General features: G+C 43.3%; 1 protein-coding gene across 4 annotated transcripts in view; it reads left to right on the top strand.

Annotated features, from left to right (window-relative positions):
• Positions 1 to 3,101: 3,101 nt before the first annotated feature.
• mfsd2b (MFSD2 lysolipid transporter B, sphingolipid) overlaps positions 3,102 to 23,177 on the top strand; it is a 37,462-nt gene continuing 17,386 nt past the window's right edge. The window contains exons 1-7 of one of the 4 annotated variants that reach the window (XM_054762048.1): positions 3,105 to 3,428; positions 5,496 to 5,878; positions 11,539 to 11,664; positions 11,737 to 11,861; positions 15,637 to 15,760; positions 20,869 to 20,947; positions 22,078 to 22,262. In XM_054762048.1, coding sequence (XP_054618023.1) covers positions 5,513 to 5,878; positions 11,539 to 11,664; positions 11,737 to 11,861; positions 15,637 to 15,760; positions 20,869 to 20,947; positions 22,078 to 22,262 — 1,005 coding nt within the window. In that variant the 5' untranslated portion in view covers positions 3,105 to 3,428; positions 5,496 to 5,512. Of the gene's footprint in view, positions 3,429 to 5,495; positions 5,879 to 11,538; positions 11,665 to 11,736; positions 11,862 to 15,636; positions 15,761 to 20,868; positions 20,948 to 22,077; positions 22,263 to 23,177 lie in introns of all 4 variants that reach the window. The other 3 variants (XM_054762049.1, XM_054762050.1, XM_054762051.1) reach the window with 3 other exon arrangements.

The following is a 23,177-nucleotide window of genomic DNA, read 5'->3' on the forward strand; positions in this document are numbered from 1 at the left end:
TTAAGGGAAATTCCCTGCTTTAGTTCCTATCTTTGAAGGACGCATCTTGCTTGTGTGTCTCTTGTCACGTGTGAGAGGATTGTTCACGGACATTTCCTCCTCTCTCCCGGCGTTCTCCTTGGCCACAGGGAAAACTTCCAGCGCCATTATCCATCTTGAATATTTAAAGCGACCAGAGAGCCAAAAGACAGCCTGAAGACAGGATGAGTGTCGGACAGGGATGGTCAAGGTCAGGGCAGCAGCAGCATCGTCAACATCCTAATTCCCCGTCTTTCATGCTTCACCTTGCTCAATTTTTTTGACCTGAATTCCTGAAGCTGTGGGCATCATTCGGGGTTCTGTTGGGGGGGTCTAGCTAAAGAGGAGAGCGAGCACATTTCCTTTGTGCTACATATTTAATAAGGCTAAGCATGCGGGGAATTACTCCCACATTTCCTTTCAAAGTGACCCGTTCACGCCGCCTTTTCATTTTACACATTCCCCTGCACGCTTTATGGGAAACATACCTATGCTAATGCACTTCATATCCCCGATCCCCACTTTTGTCATACTCACTGGTGTGGTTTTGGATGAAGGGGCTGACTGCCTGGCTGGCACAAGTGCTCGGAATTTTGCGGCAAAGTCCCCGTGCCGTGTTGGCTCTCACGCTTGGAGGAGCGGCTCCTGCGGACAATGGGAAGAAATAGCGCAAATGTCCTGGTGCAACAATGGCAGCGCTTTATGTCGGCATTTTTAGATGTGGCAAAAGCACCTTTCACAGAGACATGTTCACATTCATCCAGGACATTGTACTCTCACATTGACTCCATCGCAACCGGACTGTTCAGGTTGTCTTAGATGGCATTTCACCTCTGACCTGAGGAGGCTTTACCAGTTCTAAAGGTAGAGTCATTCCCAGACAAGAGAGTTCCACGCTTTAGTGGTGCAAAACGACAGTCATCAAGGCCTGTGAATGTTGTCATTCATCTAGGTCATTGTACTCCCACAGCATTGAATCCACCAGAACTGGACTGTACAGGTTGTCTTAGGGCTGTCCACACGCAAACATTTACTGGTCTAAATGGCTAAGAATTAGATGGTTTCAGCCTTTCATCTACGTGGAAACAGTGTTCTGGGTGCCCCCCTTTGCCACCTTGTCACCATCATGTGACCAGATGTGAGCATCGCCGACGAGCCAACATATTACAGTATGTGAATATTTGGACTGGCATGACGTACCCCGGTTGACATTCTCCTGATATTTTGCGTGGTCTTGACTTGGAGAAATAAATGCACTTGGCCGTAAGTCCAGACAATGGGAATGGCCAGTGGGAATCCGATGGACCTTATGCACATGCGTTCTTTCTTCTTCGATAGCTTTCACCCAGTGATCCGTTCCCGTATGGATGTGACTTAACCTGTAAAGGCAGACAACAAGGGTTTCAATCTTGAGTGATGCAAAACGGCAGTCGTTAAGATACAGTATAGTGGGGCCTCTGACGGCCAACAGCAGTCGTTTGAGTGGAATAGCTAACATTACATTCAGATGTAATGATGCGCTGTGTGTTTGTTAGAGGCTAAATGATGGAATCTTTTAGGAAGGGATGGAAGGACAGCTTTGTATGTGAGGCAGAGGTGGTGGTTGTGTCTCTTTGTGGTGCAGGTAGAGAAGTGACTCTTGACCATCATTGGCACTGGGGGACCAGGAAAAAGGAGCATCAGAGCCCTAACAGAAGATCACCTTTTACACACAACTCAGAAACAGAAAGGAATATTTATTGCCTTAACCTGTACCCCACTCTACTTTGTACTGAATATCCGTTGACTTCTTTCCAAAGCGTTAAGGTAGTAACTACAGAATGACTCAATTAAGTCAACCGTCTTCCAACAAGGAAGTCATGTTTTGTTTCTTCCGGTCAGTTCCTGTGTCAACACCGTGTGCTCTTTGATGGAGACCGAATGGGAGCAGAAGCGAGCGCAAAAGAGCTCCTTTATGAGAGCGTCCTCCGCTTGCACTCCTTCCACGGTCTGTCCCCAAGGTCAGCGTGAAGAACAGGTGCTCACCAAGGTCAGAGCATCCTTTGGTTGCTATATGACATGTTGAGTTAACTCAACTTATTCTTATTCTGTAAAGATACGATTAGAAAGAACCTGATGATGCTCTGTGGGAAATATGTGTCATGTTTTTTCTCACAGGCACACGCCTTTCTGAGGAAGCCCACAGTTTGAGTGACATGCCCGACTTCATTTTTAGCATTCCACCTGCCGCTAAATTACAGGTACCATCAGCAGGGGAGTGTTGTGGAAGGGAAGCATCGACGCTGGAATGCCAAGCACGCCCAGCATGCCGTCACTCTGCCATTTTTACAATAACTTGATGGCAATTGCTTTTTTTGGGCAGCAAAGGGAGAAGTGATTGTCACATCATGAGCCATCACAGCCTGCGTGATGGAACTGCTGCTGCTGGTTCACACAGGTTCTGCTTGCAACAGGATGATGCTTCACCATTAATCATTGAGCAAGGTCACAAACCACAAGGTTAGGTCCACCCAAAAATGATCCAATATGAAAGCTGCACTTTGCAAAGGCCATTTTCACCTCATTTCAGTCCCACTAGCTGATGTAAAGTTACCATATTAAATGAATATGTCAATACATATGATATATTAAAACAAAAACAGGCTTTATTATTATTGTTTTTCTAATTCTAAAATACATGTAACATTGTTTTTTTATTTTTTTTATTTCACGAAGCACCTGAAAACAGCTACAGCTAGGACCAAAGTGAAAGTGAAAGTGAAGTGAAAAGTAAAATAAATACAAGTGGAAAAAACACAAATGACAGCTAGAAGAGTGAAATGAAATGAGATCAATAGTATAATATCAAATAATAATCAAATGGAGTCAGTGCCTCACCAGGAAGAAATGTTAATGATGTGACTGCCGTGAGCATACCATGACTACTTGATTTAGACTGCATATACAGTAAAGATGGCATATCATCAAATAAATACATTTGTGCTACACTGAGAGCTGCCTCTAAGCTGTGCACTTTCCTCGTGTAGTGCATTGAACATTTTCATCACAGTAATGTACATGTTGGCAAGTGAACACCGTTACACGCAAACGTTGAACGTGTGGCAAATATTGTGGTTTCATGTCAGCCAGTAGAACTGAACCAGAACTTTTGCTTCAATGTTTAACCTGCATCGTCACAGAATAATATCAGGATGAGTAACTCAACATTTCTTTTTTCACACACTTTGTGTACGGTGCCTGCAGTACGCGTCACGGTCGCATGGGGACGCAGGTTAAAAGAGCCCCCTGGTCTCCGCAGTCTCCTCCTCATCCCGCCCGGCTGTTGCTGCTGCTGCTGCCAGACTGCTACCCGGACTCCGACCAGCCAAGTCATCCCTACTCCAGCTGGCCTCTTCTACCACCAACACGGGGTAAGACCACATCTTTCTTCTACCTCTAACATTGGCTTTTGGCTGTTTCTGCACGTGTGTGGATGTTTGATGAATGCACGTACTCCTGGGAATAGTAGCGCTCTCCTTCTACACGGGATGGCTTTTGCATCCCGTTTGGATTATGCTCACACCACCGGTCACTTCATTAGGTACACTTGCACACACACTAAAACCTGCTCACGTCTGTTCCCAATGTTTTTGAGCCACTCGAAAGGGTTGAAATATCACAAACACACCACCCGGCTGTGGAAACACGATATTGCTTGCGATTAATAAACAATAATGTTGATGATTGATTGTTGTGTTGTGCTTTGTGGCACACTAAAAGCTGTTCCTAATACTTTGACCCTCCGAACAGCCAATGATGCAATGGAGTCACAGTCAAATCATCTGTGGTGATATTTAGCCAATGATAATGACCGTACCGCATACGGGATGAAAATACGTACGGGCGGGGGGGGGGGCACAAAGTGTGTTTATATTTGCCGTGCCTACTATTCCGGTATTGTATCTATACCGTATCACGTAGCAATGCGATACACCATGATATCAATAGGAGCTAAATTTGCAGATGTCATGATCTAGTGTTCCTAATAAAGTGGCCAAGTTGCAGTGCCTTTGTTGGGAATCGCAGGATAGCTCCAGATCACGATGGTATGGCGATACAGCCTTTGTGTCATAATTCATATATGGGGTGCAAATAGAAGAACGATACATACTGATATCTAAAGCAGAATGTGGCGATATTGAAAACGTAGAGGTATGCTGCTATTTGTAGTGTTTACGGTTCCAGTATCGATATTTTTGAAAATGTATTGATACTGTATCATAAGAGGTAGCAATATGATACATTGTGATATCGGTAAAAGGCTGACCTTTTTCGATTAGATCTCGGGATGTCCGATATTGGCTTCGCTGTCGATATCCGATATGCCGATATTTTCCAACTCTCAATTTCCGATTCCGATATCAAGCGATACCGATATGTGTAACATGACATGTCTCCTGTGGTGGAATGAACACATATCGGCTGTGAAACTAATGGATACAGTATCATCAATCAGCTTCTCCACGTGGCTGTAGGCAACATCTCGCGTAAGCAAACTATCGCAACTGCCTGCCGCTATTTTGCATTTTTTACATTCCCGCCGCCCCATCGACATATGAATTAGGGTTGGGCCATGTGGACCTTAGCATGTATGAGGATATTTTGGGGATGTATCACGATATGACGATATCAGTAATCTTGTATACAAACCATAACCCAAATCGCAAAAAATAATTCATTAAAAATAGGCTTACCTGTGGCACCGTGTATCGGCTTTCATCATAGACGATATTACATTTTTACGCCAATATCGGTGGGCCGATCCCTATTTAGACCTCCTCAGCCAGTGTACCTAATGATGTGGCCAAGTTGTATGTAGTGCGTATGTTGAGAGCGGCACAATAACGAGAGTATGGCGATACGGCCATTGTGTGATGATCGCTATATTGGATAAAAAATCACCTGCGATACATTACGATATCGGCGTAACTGGAGAAGGGCAAACTTGTTTGTTCAAAATAAAGTTGCATTTAAAAAATGTAATAAAATAATACAAATAATGGCTCGATTCTAATGTATTTTTGTTTTCTATTCTAATGCATGATATCATGTATATGTAATATAGTATCGCACGCAATGGCGATGCCTGAAAAGAGGGAAGTAGTGAAAGATGCTTCCAGTATCGATATTTTTGCAAGGACAGAGGTAGCGATATGATACATTGCGATATCAATATTTTGTATCACCTGATCAATTTACGAATATGTGTAGTTTTTCTTTATTTTTACACCTCTTGTATTGGATAGCACTGCATAGTGTACCTAATGAAGCATCCAGTGAGTGGAGAAGCTGTGTGTGTGTGCGTGTGTGACATACATGTGTCAGCATTCCCGAGCCGGCATGTTGTGCATACTTGCTATTGAGTCTATGTCTATTTTGTGCGTGCGCGTGCGCGTGCGCGACTATGTCCATCCTTTTGCTGGCCTCCTGTATTCCAGAGCAGAGCAGCATGTGAATGGCGGCAGAAAAGAGAAAAGTTGCCAGAGAGGAGGAGGAGGAGGAGGAGGAGGAGGAGGAAGGTCTACCTGCCCGTGCTTCGGCGCACGCCCGCAGTCAGAGCCACGTCCGGTTCCCGCCCCCAATGCGCACCAGTGGGGGCAGAGAAGGAGGAGGTGGCGGACAGCGGCAAGCTCCTCGTCTGCTGGCGCACACCCGGAGTCGCAGTCACACACACTTCAACACGCACTCGCTGAAGTACACCTGCCGCCTCACACACAGCCTCTCAACCATGGCCCAGGGGGAGAGTGGGGTCCAAGGGGGTGCCGGGGGGAAGCTCATCAAGCCCGTGGACCCGCTGTTCACCGGCACCAAAGCCCCTCAGGTAGGACCGCCTCGACCTCGCAAAGTGAAAGTCTTTGCTATGAAAAAAGAATTGCTGTGATTTGATATGACATGCAGAGCAGTGAATGTCACACCATCCTTAAAATTCTGCTGTTCCTGAGCTGATGGGGCAGTTCTACCTGAGCCCAGTGAAGTCTGCCTAGCAACAAGGAAAAGGAACCTAAGCAATTGTGTTGTTTCACGTTGCTGCATCTGCTGGTTAGCTTTGCACTTGGATTGCATTTGCGCACAGGGGACCTACTGAATTATATTTGTAATGTAACTATAGAAGTACTGTAACTACGGAAGTAATGTAACTATGGAAGTCATTTAATGGAAGTAACAATAGAAATGAGAACGAATGATAAAGAACAAGGTGAAGCCTAAGTGCATAATTTATTATGAAAATGCGACATTTGACATTTTCAGCAGGGTGGTCGACGCAGACACGTCAGAAAAGCTGAAATTCCTGCTCCTGGGATGCGTTAGAAACTTGCGTGAAACCTTTGTTGCTCAGTCGGCCACATTCTAAAAACCTCCAAAAACATAACTATAGGGATTTTAATTCAATATGGAATAAAAAGAGAAAACTGTGTCATCTGCTGAATGTGGTGGGGCACTGCCCCTAATTCAAAGTCGCCACTGGAAGATGACACATACGTTATTGAGAGCAAGAGTAAAAAGCAGTAAAAATACATATTTTAAACGTATGAAGTAATATTTAAAAAATGAACAAAAGTGAGGTCTTTGAGAAGAATTGAATTTGAATGGGATGTAACATAAAAATAGTGATGTGGAGAGTACATGCATGGAAACAACAGGAACCAGCTTGCTGCTTGTGTAACTTTGTGTTGGCGTGCTTCAGACGTGTGTTGTCATGTTATTAACGTCAAACATTGTCACTCAACCTGTTTTAAGGCACACACACAAAAAGAACGATGCTCTCAGAACTCGTCTTTAATGAAATCCTTTGGCATGAGGCTTGGAGGAGTTTGGTGTGGAAGAACAAGTCAGACATCAATGAGCTCTGATCTCACAGACGCACTGAAGGACACACACAACAACACAATGTCCGACCTTCTCACTGCCTGTCACATGTGCGACTTGCGTACGCCGTCGATACCAGAGGCAGCTTGACTTCCCTCCTAAAGTGACACCATCACATGACTCACTCAGAGCTTTGGCTTTCAGTTCTCCGTGAGAGGAGAGGAAATAGACACAGGGTTTTAGATGCTGGTGTGATGTCACACGTGACGGGGACTCCAACTGTGACGTTTGGCAACTTCAGAGGCATATTTTTCCTGAAAAATGTAGAAAAAAATTGGAAAATTTGGAAAAGCACTGTACGACCCCACTTTAGACATTCTGTTTTAGAAGAAGCATTGCAGCCCTTTTCTCTTCTCTTCTCATTTCATGATTAATTGTGCCTGGCTTCCTGCCAGTCACGTCTGACCCACTGGACCCTTTCTTGCTGTATATGATGCACAGCATGCTCTTACATGCGTCCATAGCATGCAGGAATGAAACATCTTCCATGCACGTGCAGGAATGAAACATGTTACATGAAAGAGCGTCTGCTTGCTGCTTTCCTGGAACGTGTGAGTAACTGGAGAAATGATGATGCAAAAGGAATATTGTGAACATCAGCTAATCCATACATCCTTACACATTACAGCGTTTGGCAACCTCCGCACATAATCCATAATCTGGAGTGACAAGAGTTTTAACCATTCAAGATTCAAGATTCAAGATTCAAGAGAGTTTTATTGTCATGTGCATGGTAAAACAGCAGTTATACCATGCAATGAAAATCTTATTCTGTTCATTCTCCCAAGGAAAAGAAAGAAAAACACAAGAAAGAATAAGAACATAAGAAACATAAACACATATACATAAATACCAAGAAATTAAGCAACAACAACAGAAGAGACATTAATGCAAGTAAATAATACAAATAAATAAATAAATAAATAAAGTGCTATGAGTGTGTGTTGCGTGTGGCGTGTCTGAGTGCTTCATTGAGAAGCCTGATGGCCTGTGGGTAAAAGCTGATGATGATGTGCCCAGAAAGTGCAAATCCGCCAGTGTGATGGGGTTGGTGGGGGTGGGGGAGGTAGCGGCTTAGCTAATGGCTGCACTTTTAGCACTGATGCAAGTCGTTTGGCTTTGCTAAGCACTTTTTATCCTCAAATCTGAGGAGTCCAATTATTCTTGCAGATTAGACTCATCTGCCACGCCTTAAATGCTCTCATTGGACTAAACATTTTTTGACGTTGTATTTTATTCCAAGAAACTGACTATACTGTCGTGTCCCGCTGAGGTCCAATATCATTTGAAAAGAAATGATGAGGATAGCTTCACCAGCAGCCCCCAGTGTGATGCACTCCACTTCTACAACCACAATAATAAACACATCTGCATCCTTTGATGGTCACAAGTCCATAGCGGGAGAGTTTGGGGGCTAAAAGAAGACTGCAAGACAAGCACACAGGGCAGACATTTGCACATCGTCAGTGCGGCGGGACAGCAATCTCCAGACACCAAAGACTTTGATTTCCTCTCCAATTAGCCCTAACTGCTGCAAGACTTTAGAAGTTGCAGCCTTCACGTCTAACCTCTTGGCCGCTTGTCTCCAGATTGAATAATTACACGGCAGCCCCCCTGGTAATTGTCGCTCTCCCGGGCCCTTGATGCCGTGACGGGGCCGGGTAATGATAGCGTTTCACTCCGAGATGCGGTCACTTTGGTGTTTATTTGTCTTTCACACGCACGCTTTGGCTCCTCCCTTATTCACATGTGGGAACATAAAACAGCAAATCATTGAAGATAGGGATGTCTCCATCCAGACTTTTTGGCTTCAGAGATGAGACCATTTTTTTTCTCGTTTGGCCAATCCCGTCCTGTGCCCATCCTTTTTTTTTTTTAGTAATAGGCTTTTGTTCCAAACATGAATTTGTGGAATGGAATATGCTTGTGAAAGTAACTCTTCAAAGCATTCAAATGATGTCAGCAAACTATTCATGAACTCACTTTTTATGACGCAACATGAGCAACAAACGTCTGTGGGTCAGGTCCTAAGAAAGAAGCATAGAAATACATAGAAAATCTACCTTTGAATCCTGTATTTTCTACTATATTTCACCTCTGAAAGTCAGAACAAAACTTCCGTTTTAAATCGGGTGGCTGGTGAGGCTCAGCAGTGCCATGGGGTAAACATCAGAGCTCCATAAGTGGCTTGTACAGTAGATGAAATGTGCATGCATCTGTTAAAACACAGTCTCAGGTGTTTTTGTACAGCTCAGGCAGTGCCGTGTCCGAAATTCGTCTAGGCGTTTCAAGGACAGTTTACAATTGCTTTCCAACTGGAGTAGATACCAACAGTTGTAATGGCAGCACTGGAGAGAGCGATCAGCTGCCAACAAAGGTAACTGGTCTCCGTCCTCTTTTCTTAATGGCTTTTGTCAGAGAGGTGATGCAATGGGTGTAAACTTGATTTTTTTTAGGCCCCAGCCAGTCTAGCGTTGTACAGCTAAACGCAAAAGACGGCATATGTAGAGACTCTGTGTGTGTGTGTGTGTGTGTGTGTGTGTGTGTGCACACGTCAAAACAACAGGCTGCATTTGTTCCAAGTGAAAGGACTTGTGTGTGTGTGTTACGTCTCTGTGGTAGATAAGCACAAACATGTTGCTGTACTTGGAATGGATCTGCTCCTATAAAAGTGACAGTAATAACTATAAGGTGTTGTAGTGTTACTTTTGAGATGGAAGGCTTTAAGATTGTTCTATTTACTTCCACCAAAAGCCGTTTGCATCACAGTCTCGGAACGGCACCCAAGCCTTTTAGGCTTATCAGGCAGGCGTACGTCTGCGCTGCAGCTGAGCGACATCCTGTGTTTAGAAACACGTGCAAATCCAGTCTGTCATTCCGACCGGAGAATTGGCATATCCTATTTGCCAGGAATAAAGTGCTGAGTAGATGTTTGGTGGCGAGCATGCCGGCGGTTGTGTTTTTGGGAGGTTTTTCTGGCGGGTCGGGCTGCTTCTGAACGGCAGTGCACGCCGTTGGCTGAGCTGGTGAAAATGATGCTGATGATGACGATGCGGTGTCAACAGGATGCTTGTTCCGAGAGTGTCTGTTGATTTTTGCTTTATTTCTCTTTATTTCTATTTGAGAAGAGTAAACACTCTGCATGCTTACTAGACTATCATTTTGGTGTGTTATATTCATATGCTCTATTTATAGCGCCTCCTTTGCAGCGTTTCTAATAGAAAATACTAAAAAATGCACATACCAGCATGCATCATACTATTTCCTGTTTCACTGCATTCTTTGAGTAGCACCACTTTTGCCCTTTTTGTTAATAAGTCAGCATCTTCACGTCATCTCTTTAAGATGGACACACCATCTTTGCTTGTTAGCCGGTGCGTGTGAGCAATCTGCGGGGGTTTCTATTTTCACCGACGTTGAATAATGGATGATAACACGTTTCTTTTTTTATTTCTGGCCTCTTAATTCCCCGTTGGAGGCGTGTGATGACACCATGAGTAATGAACGCAAAAAAACACCTCCTCGTATGGCAAGAGGAGCAATTAGAGGTTAGATCATCAACGGTTTGCAGCTCAGCTCAGAATTACGGAGGAAAGAAAGCTCAATTGCTGGAGAATTCTCAGGATATCCTTCATAAAAGTTCATTGCGAGACCCACTTTGTGCTTTTTGTTCCAAATGCGCTAGATTTTCCCATCATTTCAAAGACAATGTATTCAAAGACAATGGCTGAAGATGCAATCTCAAAAATGTGGACAAATTGATGACACTTTTATTTGCTCCAAGGTACGAGATAACTTGGCTACTAGGTAGAGCAACAACACTCTGCTTATTGGAACGCGTGACTAAAAAATCCAGAAGCTGTCCATGGGCAGCCCATCAGGCAACACAGTCATCCTTTGTTCTTTATAAATGGAATATTTTGGTAGTTAGAACATAGAAAACCAGTTTAGCATCTTCTAAATATGCTTTTTAACATGATTAGAGCCCTCCAGATGTGGAATAACACCCCTATAGTCACCTTTACACTCCTATTAGCCAATATAGTAGACATCCATCCATCCATTTTCTGTACCGCTTCCCCTCATTAGGGTCACAGGGGTATGCTGGAGCCTATCCCAGCTGACTTCGGGCGACAGGCGGGGTACACCCTGGACTGGTGTCCAGCCAATGGCAGGGCACATATAGACAAACACTCACATTCATACCTATGGACAATTTAGAGTCTGCAATGAAGCCGGAGAAAACCCCCCACACACACGGGGAGAACATGCAAACTCCACACAGAAATGCTCAAGGGAGAATCCAACCCAGGTCTTCCCATCTCCAGACTGTGACTGTGTTGGCCAACATGCTAACCACTAGACCACCGTGCGGCCCCATGGTGGACATAATCAAAGATAATATAGACATACACGTGTTAGCTTTCTTATGTTAGGATTTGACATTGTTTAGCCACTTTTATGCTTGTGTTACATTTCCTGTTGTTGGAATAGTTCCTTAATCGGGAAAAGGAAAGTTCTGTGCAAATATGTTTGTTTTGCATGAAATTCCTGTCAAACATATTCCAACTTTCTGATGTCCCCCCCCCCCCCCCCCCCCGTTCTTTCTCGCAGACAGACCTCAGTCCCAAGTTGTCAGTGTGCAGTAAGTTGTGTTTCGCCATCGGGGGCGTGCCCAAAGAGGTGGCCGCCAGCGCCACAGCCTTCTTCCTGCAGATCTACCTGCTGGACGTGGCCCAGGTAACGTATCTGAGCCGGGCCATGTAGTCACGTGACCAAAGAGGAATTTAAAAAACAAGGAATATGCTACAGATCAATGCCTTCCAAGCGTCCATGGTGCTGTTCATCGGGAGGGCCTGGGGTGCCGTGACTGACCCCGTGGTGGGCTTCTTCATTACCAAGACCAAGTGGACCAAGATCGGCAGACTCATGCCTTGGTACGCACCCTTTATTACCTCCACCAGGGATTTAGCAGGAGTACACAAAATACTGTTTGCAACATTTTCATGGAACCTGGAATCCATATTTTGTGTCACTTCCATTGACAGTGCATGATAGGCTGTTTTAGGCATTTTCTTTCATTTTTTGAATCAAGCTGACAAAGAAATCATCTGTTTCATGATAGCGCTTCAACTTTTGACTTTATGTATGTCCTTTATATATGCAGACTTCATATTTGTATGCATTAACCGATCCAAAAATCAATTTGTCAAACACTGGACTGAAGGTGAACGTTTTCAGTGTATTTTCCAGCATACTTACATGCAGCAGATTGTACTTCCCAGTTAAGAGTTAGGAAGTGAGTGATAGAATATCCACGTCATGTTGTTCTTTATCTTCTTGTTTATGTACACAGACACACACACACGCGCACGCACGCGTTGTCCAGCTGTTTTGGTGATGTTGGGAGTGTCCCTGAATGCATCCCTTGTTCTTGCAAAGAGAAAGAGGAGGTGTGCTTCCTCGGATGAAGGGACTAGAGGTCCACGGTGCATCCAGGATGTGCTGCTGGAACTCTACTGCTGTGGATGCGTTCACCTCACCACCAAGTTAGAAAGAGATCAGTGACGGTGTGGGGACGCTCCGCTGTGCTTTACAGAGAGGCGTGCTTGCTCTTAATTACACAGAAAAATGGAAGCTAATTGGTGAAATAAATGAGTTACCGCCGTTAGCGCTTTCTCTTTGACAGCCCTAGTCGTGACTCCAACTGACAGAACAAAGCATTGATTTGTTTCATGATCATAAACTTTAGAGGCGTACAGTATCTTAACTGAAGCCACATTTTCTCTAAATCACCCAGGAAACACACAAGGCCCCATTTTTAACACCATTTGGTCAGATCTGGGATTGTAAGGATGTGGATGAAGGAATGCTTCACTACTCTTTGACACTTTGGGACATTTTCTTGTCAATCGAACTTGTTTTTTTTTCATGATCATACTTCAACTTTAATTTTCTAAGACGTGGATGTTTTGTTTTGGTAGTTTAACACATGGGTGGCCCAACGTTTCCCAGCGGGGGCCGCAAAGAGAAACATGAAAGGGATGCAACTTTTCTATTTTGTAAAGCAACACATGTAGAAATATACTAGCTACTTCTGGCATAATATTACTAATTACACATTATTGTTATTGAAATTCCAACTTTTTTCTCATTTGATTATTACTTTTTTCTCTTCATATTTTGATTTTATTCTCATCAAATGACAGCTGTTTTTTCTGCTGTTTTTTTATTTTATTTTTTTATATTTTCAAAATTTTTGAACTTTCTTCTTGTAAATTTTCTTCTGGTAATTTTATGACTTTATTACTATAATATTTTCACATTATTGTCAGACTATTAGAACTTTTCCCCAATCAAATTTTCCAAGGATTACAACTTTATTCATTGTTTTGTTTGTTCCTCATAATATTACATCATTTTTTAAAAACATTTTTTCTTTAATATTTCAACTTTATGGTACTAAGGTTATTATTTTTCCTCATAATATTGTGCATTTATTCTTGAAAATGGTAACTTTTTTCTCTTAACATTTTTTTCTGCTGTTGCTTTTATTTAAAAATGATTTCAACATTCTTCTTGTAAATGTTCTTTATGTGTCCGTTATATGTCCTTTACTTTACTTTGTTTTTTATAATATGGCCACTTTTAAAAAGTATTTTTTCTTGAATATTTCAACATTATTACTTTTCTTGATAATATTCTCATGAAATTACAACTTTTTTTCGGCTTCTAACTTATTTTTCTCAATATTTTGACTTTGTTCTTGTAAAATTACTGCTCATTTTTCCATTTTTGCTGTTGTTTTTTTTCATTTTTTTGCTAGCTGATATTTTTGGAACGTGCCACAGGCCAATAAAAAAACAGCCATGGGCACCTAGGACACCCCCGTTCAGCATATATCGACCCACATGGAATGGGTGTTGGCACATTTAATGCAGCTTCATCTCATCACGTGCGGCTGTAGATGACCTACAAAGTGTAATTGCTGCAGCTTGATGGAGAGCAGAAGTTATCAGCATTGTTTTTGTGTTTTTGTAGCCCCTCCCCCCCCCCCCCCCCCCCCCCCCCACCACACACACACACACACACACACACACACACACACACACACACGTCCCATCTTGCAGGAACATTCGAATGCTGCCATTGACAAGCAGCAATGTTGCAGCACCAGCGTTGTGGGCCAGCTTTTGTTAGCTAACAATCCAGAGGAGAGCACAGTGACCTGGCCGCACCGTGCCACAAATCACTCGTTCGCTCTGTTGCTTTTTTTTTTTTTTAGTGTTCCTGTTGTGGTTGTGGTGTGGGTCAAAGGTTGCGGCCCCTGCCTCATTTTAGCACCGTCACCTAAATTCCATCACTAAAGCTGCAAACCTGCATCATACAAGTCATTGACGTGAAAGCTTGTGGAATTTAGTGCTTTCAGTATAAGCACCCCCTTATCTACACACCGCAAGCAAGGCATGCTAGGTAACCTGCAGTACTCTTTTCGCAAGTAATCATAGTCTTTTTCAAACAGCACCAGTCTTATTGGACGCTTTTGGAGTATCGCTCTTCTTAACAAGCAGCAGGGTCCTGCTGTGACCCCTCCCCCATCTAAAATCTCATTTGCGACATAAAAAAAACGACAGAAAAAGATTTTTTTGCGTGTAGCTTTAATGCTAATGACATGTGTTTGTCTCCAGGAAACACGTTGGTGTATTTTTACACATTTGTGTACATTTGACACTTTTGTGTACTTTGAACAGAAACACTCAATAAACATTTTTTCTGAACTATATGAAAGAATAAATCATCGCTGTTGAATACCGCCTGTCATGAGGCCACAAATCTGCATATTTAAGCAAAATTGCACATACTTTTGCCTAAATGAAGCATTTTCATGCATAAAAATGTGTACATGAAGTAAAATAGGAATATAATGCATTGAGAAGGGGTTGTGATGATGCTGTATGTAGTATTCCACACTGGTCACCAGGTGTCAGTAATGTTGCATTGATGAGACAATAGCCACCACAGGAAGTACTGAATGGAAACAGGAAGTAAAAACCAACATCAACAAGGAACTCTCCCAATGCTAACATGTTTGAGTCTATATTATTTATCTCTTTATTTTCTCCTATTATGTCTCCTATATTGGCTAATAGGAGTGTGAAGGTGACTCTACGGGTGTTATTTCATGTCCGGAGGGCTCTAATCATGTTTCATAATCAGGTTTTCTATGCTCTACCTATGAAAATATTCTATTGTCATAAATAAGTCATTTGCTTATCACGGTCGGGTCTTGAGCCATTGAAGCGCGATAGCTAAAGTGCTAACATTACACTTGAGAGCAGCATCTTGCTACAGTAGGTTAGTCTATATTCCATCCAACTTAAACATCCCACATCCAGTAAATAAGTGGCAGAGTCATTTTAAAATGTGTAGCGAAGCCTGGGGAAGGAGGTCTTTTTGCTGCTAAAAGTTGCAACTTGAAAAGTAAGCGTTTCGGTGCCTCTTCTCTCCGAAGTCAAGGAGATGGTTTGGTGGCGAGCTGCAGGGACACCACTTGTTTCTGTAGCAATTCTTCAGGTACACAATCACTGTAGAATATGCTTATCTACGAAATGCTGATGTTGAAGCGGCATGAGCTGGTTTATTTGAAGGCCGCCATCATCACCACATGGATTGGCGGTCATCAGACGTCCTGACGATGATGTCGCTCTGCAGGATGCTGGGCTGCACGCCCTTCCTGGTGGTCTCCTACTTCTACCTCTGGTATGTCCCTCCCTTCGCCAGCGGGAGGTTCGTGTGGTACCTGGGATTCTACTGCCTCTACCAGACCCTCATCACCGTGAGTACAAGCTACACTTGTGTCGTGGCGCCCCCTAAATGCAAAATGCAAACATGCGGTAGACACGCGCTGGTCTTACTGTATTTATGGGGGCTCTCATTATTTATGTACGCTTCCATCGACCGGTCGCCGCTCGAGGGCCCTCGATCCAATTACAATCAGTGGGGGGGACCTTGTCTGTAGCCGATTTCTTTTCATTTCTTCTTTTGTGCTATTCTTCTTGTTTGTCTTGCTTTTCCCGCACTTTGGTTTCGCTCCTTCCTGCCCGCGTACAAGTCAGGTTGGATTGACGTTAGCTGCTGAGCCAAACACGTGTTTGTCCACCAATCATACACACACGTGCTGCTCAGTTGCATAAAGGCATGTGAAGTTACAGCAGCTGTTTTGTGGAGGACATTCAGCCGTGTGAGAAATTTCAAGCCAGTTTGATGTATGGCAAGTCAAACTTTAGGCTTTTAATAACCTTCAAATAGACTTTCCATGTTTTGTTAGGAATTTGTTCCAAAAGGTCCGACAAAACAACAAGAACAAAGGTGTGAAACCTGATGTATTCTCTTCCATTGTGAAATTTGTAAATCCAGTCTTTCCAGCGACGGACGCATCAAGAAAATGAAAGATTTGATGTTTTTTAGATTTGATAGCGTTAAATTAGGTTGGGTTAGATTAGGTTAGGGTTGGGTTGGGTTAGATTAGGTTAGGTTAGGGTGGATTAGGTTAGGGTTGGGTTGGGTTAGGTTAGATTAGGTTAGGTTAGGGTTGGGTTTAGGTTAGGTTAAGTTAGGTTAGGGTTGGGTTAGGTTAGGGTTGGGTTGGGTTAGTTTAGGGTTGGGTTACGGTTGGGTTAGGTTAGGTTAGGTTAGGTTAGGGTTGTGTTGGGTTTAGGTTAGGTTAAGTTAGGTTAGGTTAGTTATATTTATTTCAAGACAAAAGTGCATCTCTGCTTTCTCAGGGGAAAAAGCAGATGATTCATATCAACGTCACTCTTTTTTTTTTCCATTTTTGCTGTTGTTTTTTAAATTTTCAAAATATTTCAACTTTCTTGTCTTTCTTTGTTTCTTTGTAAATGTTCTTCTCATAATATTATGACTTTATTGTCACAATATTATACGTTTTTCCCCAACCGAATGTTTGTTATAAATGTGATTTTTGGATTGTGTCTTATAATATTGCAGCAGAGAAAAAAAGTATTTTTTCTTTAATATTTCAAGTTTCTGCTAGTAAAATGATTTTATTGTTTTCGTAATATTTTGAGATTGTTGTTGTAAAATTGAGACTTTCTTTCTTGTTGAAATATGACATTTTCCTATTAATATTTAGACTTTTTTTCTTGGCAAATTCCAGCTTCTTTTTCCATTTCTGCTGTTTTTGAATGTTCCAAATATTTCAGCTTTCTTCCTGATCCTACTCCCATATTTTAACTTTATTCTCGCAACAGTTTGTCTCACATAATATTGTGACTGTCAAAAAGAAGATATTTTTCTTTCATATTTCAACTTTATGCAACTAAAATGACGTGATTTTTCCCAGCCATGGGCCACTTTGGACACCCCTGAATGAATCCCTTCCAGACACCCCAAAATATTAACAAAAAATATCTTTTAGAAAGTCAAATTCTAGTTTTACTTGCGTAAAAAATGTAAATAGTTCTATGAACAATTATAAAATAAAGACCTATAGAGAATTATAAAAAAAATCAATGAATGATATAAATAATGATAGAAAATATTAACAAACTCTACATTTTATCGAGTATAATTAGAGTTTTAGGTGCAGATCAAATGTGAAATTATTATTAAAATATAACATACATAAAATAATAACAAGGTGATCACGCTGGTTCTCCAATCACACGCTCCTTCATGGTGGCGTGTGTGGCAGCAGAGTGCTCTAGCTGTCATACACATTCCCCATGCTGGATGGCTTGTGCTGGAAAGCACAAAGCAGCGTAAACAGCACACCTTCTCTGGCATACAGTACAGCAGTGGTGTACCCCTTCACACATTTCTCCCCAAGCCATGGACCCCCTACTACTGCATACTTCAAAACATCACGCTTTTTATCACAGTGAACTTCAATTACTGAGCAGAAGGACTTGCTTTGTACATTCATTCCAAGTCAAAATTGTATATTTACATGGTGACGTTTGACATGAGCACTGATACATAGATACATCCATACACACATACATACATACATACATACATACATACATGGATACATACGTAGATACATACATAGATACATACATACATACATACATACATACATACATACAGTACATACGTAGATACATACGTAGATACATACGTAGATACATACAGTACATACATACATACATACATACATACATACATGGATACATACATGGATACATACATACATACATACATAGATACATACATAGATACATACATACATACATACATACATACATACATACATACATACATACATAGATACATAGATACATAGATAGATAGATACATACATACATACATACATACATACATACATACGTGGATACATACATACATACATACATACATACATACATACATACATACATACATGGATACATACATACAGTACATACATACATACATACATACATACATACATACATACATACATACATACATACATGTATAATACTTTATTAATCCCACAGCAGGGAAATTCACTTGTTACAGCAGAAAGCAAGATACATAAGTAAAGAATGCATAGTGACTACAACATGGTTCAGGTGGTGCAGGTGTTGTAGAGCCTGACGGCGGTCGGTATGAAGGACCTGCGGAACCTCTCCTTCTTACATCGTGGGTGTAACAGTCTGCTGCTGAAGGAGCTGCTCAGGGAACCCACAGTGTCATGTAGCAGGTGAGAGGTGTTGTCCATGATGGATGTCAGCTTAGCCAACATCCTTCTCTCCCCCACTTCCTCCACGGAGTCCAGAGGACTGTCCAGGACAGAGCTCGCTCTCCTGATCAGCCTATTGATCCTGCTCCTGTCCCTGTCCGTGCTGCCCCCTCTCCAGCAGCCCACAGCATAGAAGATGGCTGAGGCCACCACAGAGTCATAAAAGGTCCGTAAGAGAGTCCTGCACACACCAAAGGACCTCAGTCTCCTCAGCAGGTGGAGGCGACTCTGGCCCTTCTTGTAGAGGGCGTGGGTGTTGACGGACCAGTCCAGTTTGTTGTTAAGGTGAACACCCAGGAATTTGTAGCTGTCTACCAACTCTATGTCCGCTCCCTGGATGTTCACCAGTGTGAAGTGAGAAGTTTTCCTCTGGAAGTTAATGATCATCTCCTTTGTCTTGCTGGTGTTGAGTTGTAGCTGGTTAAGCTCACTCCAGCTGACAAAGTCCCTGATGACCGTCCTGTATTCCAGATCATTCCCCTCTAAAACACAACCAACAATGGCTGTGTCATCGGAGAACTTCTGGATGTGACACTGTGTGGAGTTGTGTGTGAAGTCCGAGGTGTAGAGGGAGAAGAGGAAAGGGGAGAGCACCGTACCCTGAGGGGCACCTGTGCTGCAGAGTACCATGTCAGACACACAGTGACGGAGCCTCACATACTGTGGTCTGTTGGTGAGGTAGTCTATAATCCATGCAGTCAGGTGCTGGTCTACTCCCACACTCTCCATCTTCACTCTGAGTAGTGACGGCTGGATGGTGTTAAAGGCACTGGAGAAGTCAAAAAACATGACCCTCACAGTGCTCCCGCTGTCCTCCAGGTGTAGCAGTGATCTGTGCAGCAGGTAGATCACTGCGTCGTCCACCGGTAAGCAAACTGCAGGGGGTCCAGCTGAGTGCCCACCAGGGGTCGCAGGTGCTGCAGGATAATCCTCTCCATGGTCTTCATCAGGTGAGAGGTCAAGGCAACAGGCCTGAAGTGGTTAGGCTCCTTGGGACGCGGTTTCTTTGGTATTGGGACCACACAGGAGGTCTTCCACAGGGCCGGGACTTTCTCCAGGCTCAGGCTGAGATTGAAAAAGTGCCTGAAAACTCCACAGAGCTGGTCAGCACAGTCCTTGAGGATTCTAGGGCTGATGCCATCTGGTCCCAGGGCCTTCCTTGCCTTGATCTTCTTTAGTTGACTCCTCACCTGATCATCAGTTATAGAGAGGGGGGTAGAGGATGGCTGGGATGGGGATGTGGGGGTGAAGAGTGGTGAGAGTCTCAGGGGGGGTTAAGAAGGGAGTGGTGAAGTGGTGGGGGGAGGGGGGGAGTGGGCTGGTGGGGGTTGGGTGTTGAGGATGGCAGGCTGAAGAGTGGATGGGGACGGGGGCTGTCCCGGGAAGGTGTGAAGAGGGGGCAGGGTGGGTAAGGAAGGAAGGGGGGTCAGACTCAAATCTGTTGAAAAACAGATTGAATTCATCTGCCCAGATCTTGTCCACACTGGCTTGATCTCGCCCCACTCTTTTACCATGGCCTGTGATGGTTTGCAGGCCTCCAAACTTCCCTGGCATTATTCTGCTCCAGCCGCTTCTCCAGTTTCCTCCTGTAGCAGTCCTTCCCCTTCCTGATCTTATGCCGGAGTTACCTCTGGACTCTGCGCAGCACACTGCTCCTCCTTGTCCCCCGAGTTGAAAACCCTCTTCTTCTTATTCAGCAGGGCTTTTATCTCAGATGTCACCCAGGGTTTGTTGTTGGGAAAACACCGCACCAACTTGGAGGGCACAGTGTTCTCCACACAGAAGTTAATTTGTCTGTGATGCAGTGTGTCATGCTGTCAACGTCACTGCCATGGGGACTACAGAGCGCTTCCCAGTCTGTACTGTACTGTATTATTTCAGACTGTATGATGCACACACAGCAACTTCAAGCTGTAACTCCTTCCTCCACCATGAGGCCTTCTAATTCTTCATTTTTGTTCGCGTACCCCACTTTGGAACCGGGCTTTGTGTTAAGATTCACCAACAGTGTCATTAGTGTCATGGAATGTGGAATATTGCTCCAAAATCTACAAGATGTTACAGTTGGAACAATACACCAACATAGAATTCTTGCTATGATACAGTATGTGGTGATGCCAGTTGTGATTGATGGTGTATTATGATGACCTATGACCTGACACAATGTCTCCTGTGTGTTGTGTTTCTTGTCTCAGTGCTTTCACGTGCCTTACTCTGCTCTCACCATGTTCCTCAGCACAGACCAGCGAGAGCGAGACTCAGCCACCGCCTACCGTAACATCTCATACTCTTTTACACAACTCCATCTCTTTAGCATAACTATCTCTTTAGCACAACTCCATCTCTTTAGCATAACTATCTCTTTAGCACAACTCCATCTCTTTAGCACAACTCTCGCTTTAGCACAACTCCATCTCTTTAGCATAACTCTCTCTTTAGCACAACTCCATCTCTTTAGCACAACTCCATCTCTTTAGCACAACTGTATCTCTTTAGCACAACTCCAACTCTTTAGCATAACTATCTCTTTAGCACAACTCCATCTATTTAGCATAACTCTCTGTTTAGCACAACTCCATCTCTTTAGCACAACTCCATCTCTTTAGCACAATTCCAACTCTTTAGCATAACTCTCTCTTTAGCACAACTCCATCTCTTTAGTATAACTCCATCTCTTTAGCACAACTCAGTCTCTTTAGCACAACTCCATTTTAGCACAACTCAATCTCTTTAGCACAACTCCATCTCTTTAGCACAACTCCATCTCTTTAGCATAACTCTATCTCTCTAGCACAATTCCATCTCTTTAGCACAACACTATCACTTTAGCATAACTCTATCTCTTTAGCATAACTCTATCTCTTTCGCATAACTCAATCTCTTTCGCATAACTCTATCTCTTTGGCATAACTCTTATCTCTTTGACACACTCTATCTCTTTAGCATAACTATCTCTTTAGCACAACTCCATCTCTTTAGCATAATCCTCTCTTGAGCACAGCTCCATCTCTTTAGCACAACTCCATCTCTTTAGCATAACTCCATCTCTTTAGCAAAACTCTATCTCTTTAGCACAACTCCATCTCTTTAGCATAACTATCTCTTTAGCACAACTCCATCTCTTTAGCATAACTATCTCTTTAGCATAACTCGATCTCTTTAGCATAACTCCATCTCATACTGTCTACATCAGCTATGCGAACTACAGATATATTTGTAGCATCTTTTCTAACTCCGTTTAAATCTATTTAGGTCATATTTTCTAAGGAAATATATCATCTTTTCAAACTCTATCTAGATCATCTAAATCTTTCTGTATCATGTTTTCAGACTTGAAATGCTTGTCAATCATCTTCTCAAACGTCTCAAACAAAAGTGATGAGTGATTGTGCGTGGGGTTGCAGGGATGACACTGGAGGTTCTGGGGACGCTGGTGGGCGCGGCCATCCAGGGTCAGATTGTGGCCAGCGCCCACACGCTCAAGCACTGCCCCACCCATAACGTGTCGGCGGGTCACCCGGGCAACGACAGTGGGGGCGAGGTGGTGAAAAGCCTGCTGGTGCGCTCGGAGGAATACCTGTCCCACGCAGTAAGTGTCCCATGTTAGCGTTTATGACCTTCCCAAGTAAGCGGCGTGTGCTCAGGTTGCTTGACATCCAGGAGGGTTTTGCAAATTGGCTCCATCTTTCCTGACATTCGAAGCTGTTTGGTGTTTGAACAGACGGGATTAGGCACGAAGAACCTTTCTTTGATATCGACTTGACGTCCTGAGCCCGCTAGCCGCAAAAGACGTCCCTCCCTCATGTCCCCTCACTGGAGGGTCTCCTGCGCCGGCCTGGAAGTCATTAGCCTATTTATATCCTAGCCGGCCAGAACCTTTGAAGGAACCTCACGTCCAGGGTGTTGGGAATATTAGCCTTTCTCTCTGGGGTGGAAAAGTGATGGTGAGGTTGAGTTTGAGGCGTTAACGCAGCTGCAAAGTCATCTCCAGCGTCTCGGGTCGGATTTAGGCTTCTGTGCCACAGCTTTTGGGATTTTAGCGGGTCGAACGCTACTGGATCCACATGGAATCAACAGGGCTTCCAAAAAGCCAGGTTTTTCCTGTCTGATACCCTAAAAAAAGAAGCTGTTGTTTTTGTGTCCTCCTTCAGTGTTTATAGACATGAATGCTCCAAATATCTCTTCAGTCTCTTAAGTCCATTAAGCCTTTCATTCTCAACTGGTGGGTCGCGAGTCTTTGCCTGGCCAAAATAAATATGTAATGACCCGATGTCCATGAATGCACCTCATGTTCTTATCTGTGCTAGTTGTTTGCTACGCCACCACGAGGCACGTGCCATGTTTATGGGCAAGGACATCCAGCGAGGATGTCGCTTTTTTTAAAAATTTTGCACCATCCACAATCCTTATGTGAAACACAACAACACATTTCTTCCCCTTCTGTGCGCGTTCTCAAGAGAGAAAGCGAGTTAGCATGAGGCAGCTAACAGTGGACATTGTGCCA

The sequence above is a fragment of the Dunckerocampus dactyliophorus genome, chromosome 19, assembly GCF_027744805.1.
Source record: "Dunckerocampus dactyliophorus isolate RoL2022-P2 chromosome 19, RoL_Ddac_1.1, whole genome shotgun sequence".
Classification (NCBI taxonomy): domain Eukaryota; kingdom Metazoa; phylum Chordata; class Actinopteri; order Syngnathiformes; family Syngnathidae; genus Dunckerocampus; species Dunckerocampus dactyliophorus.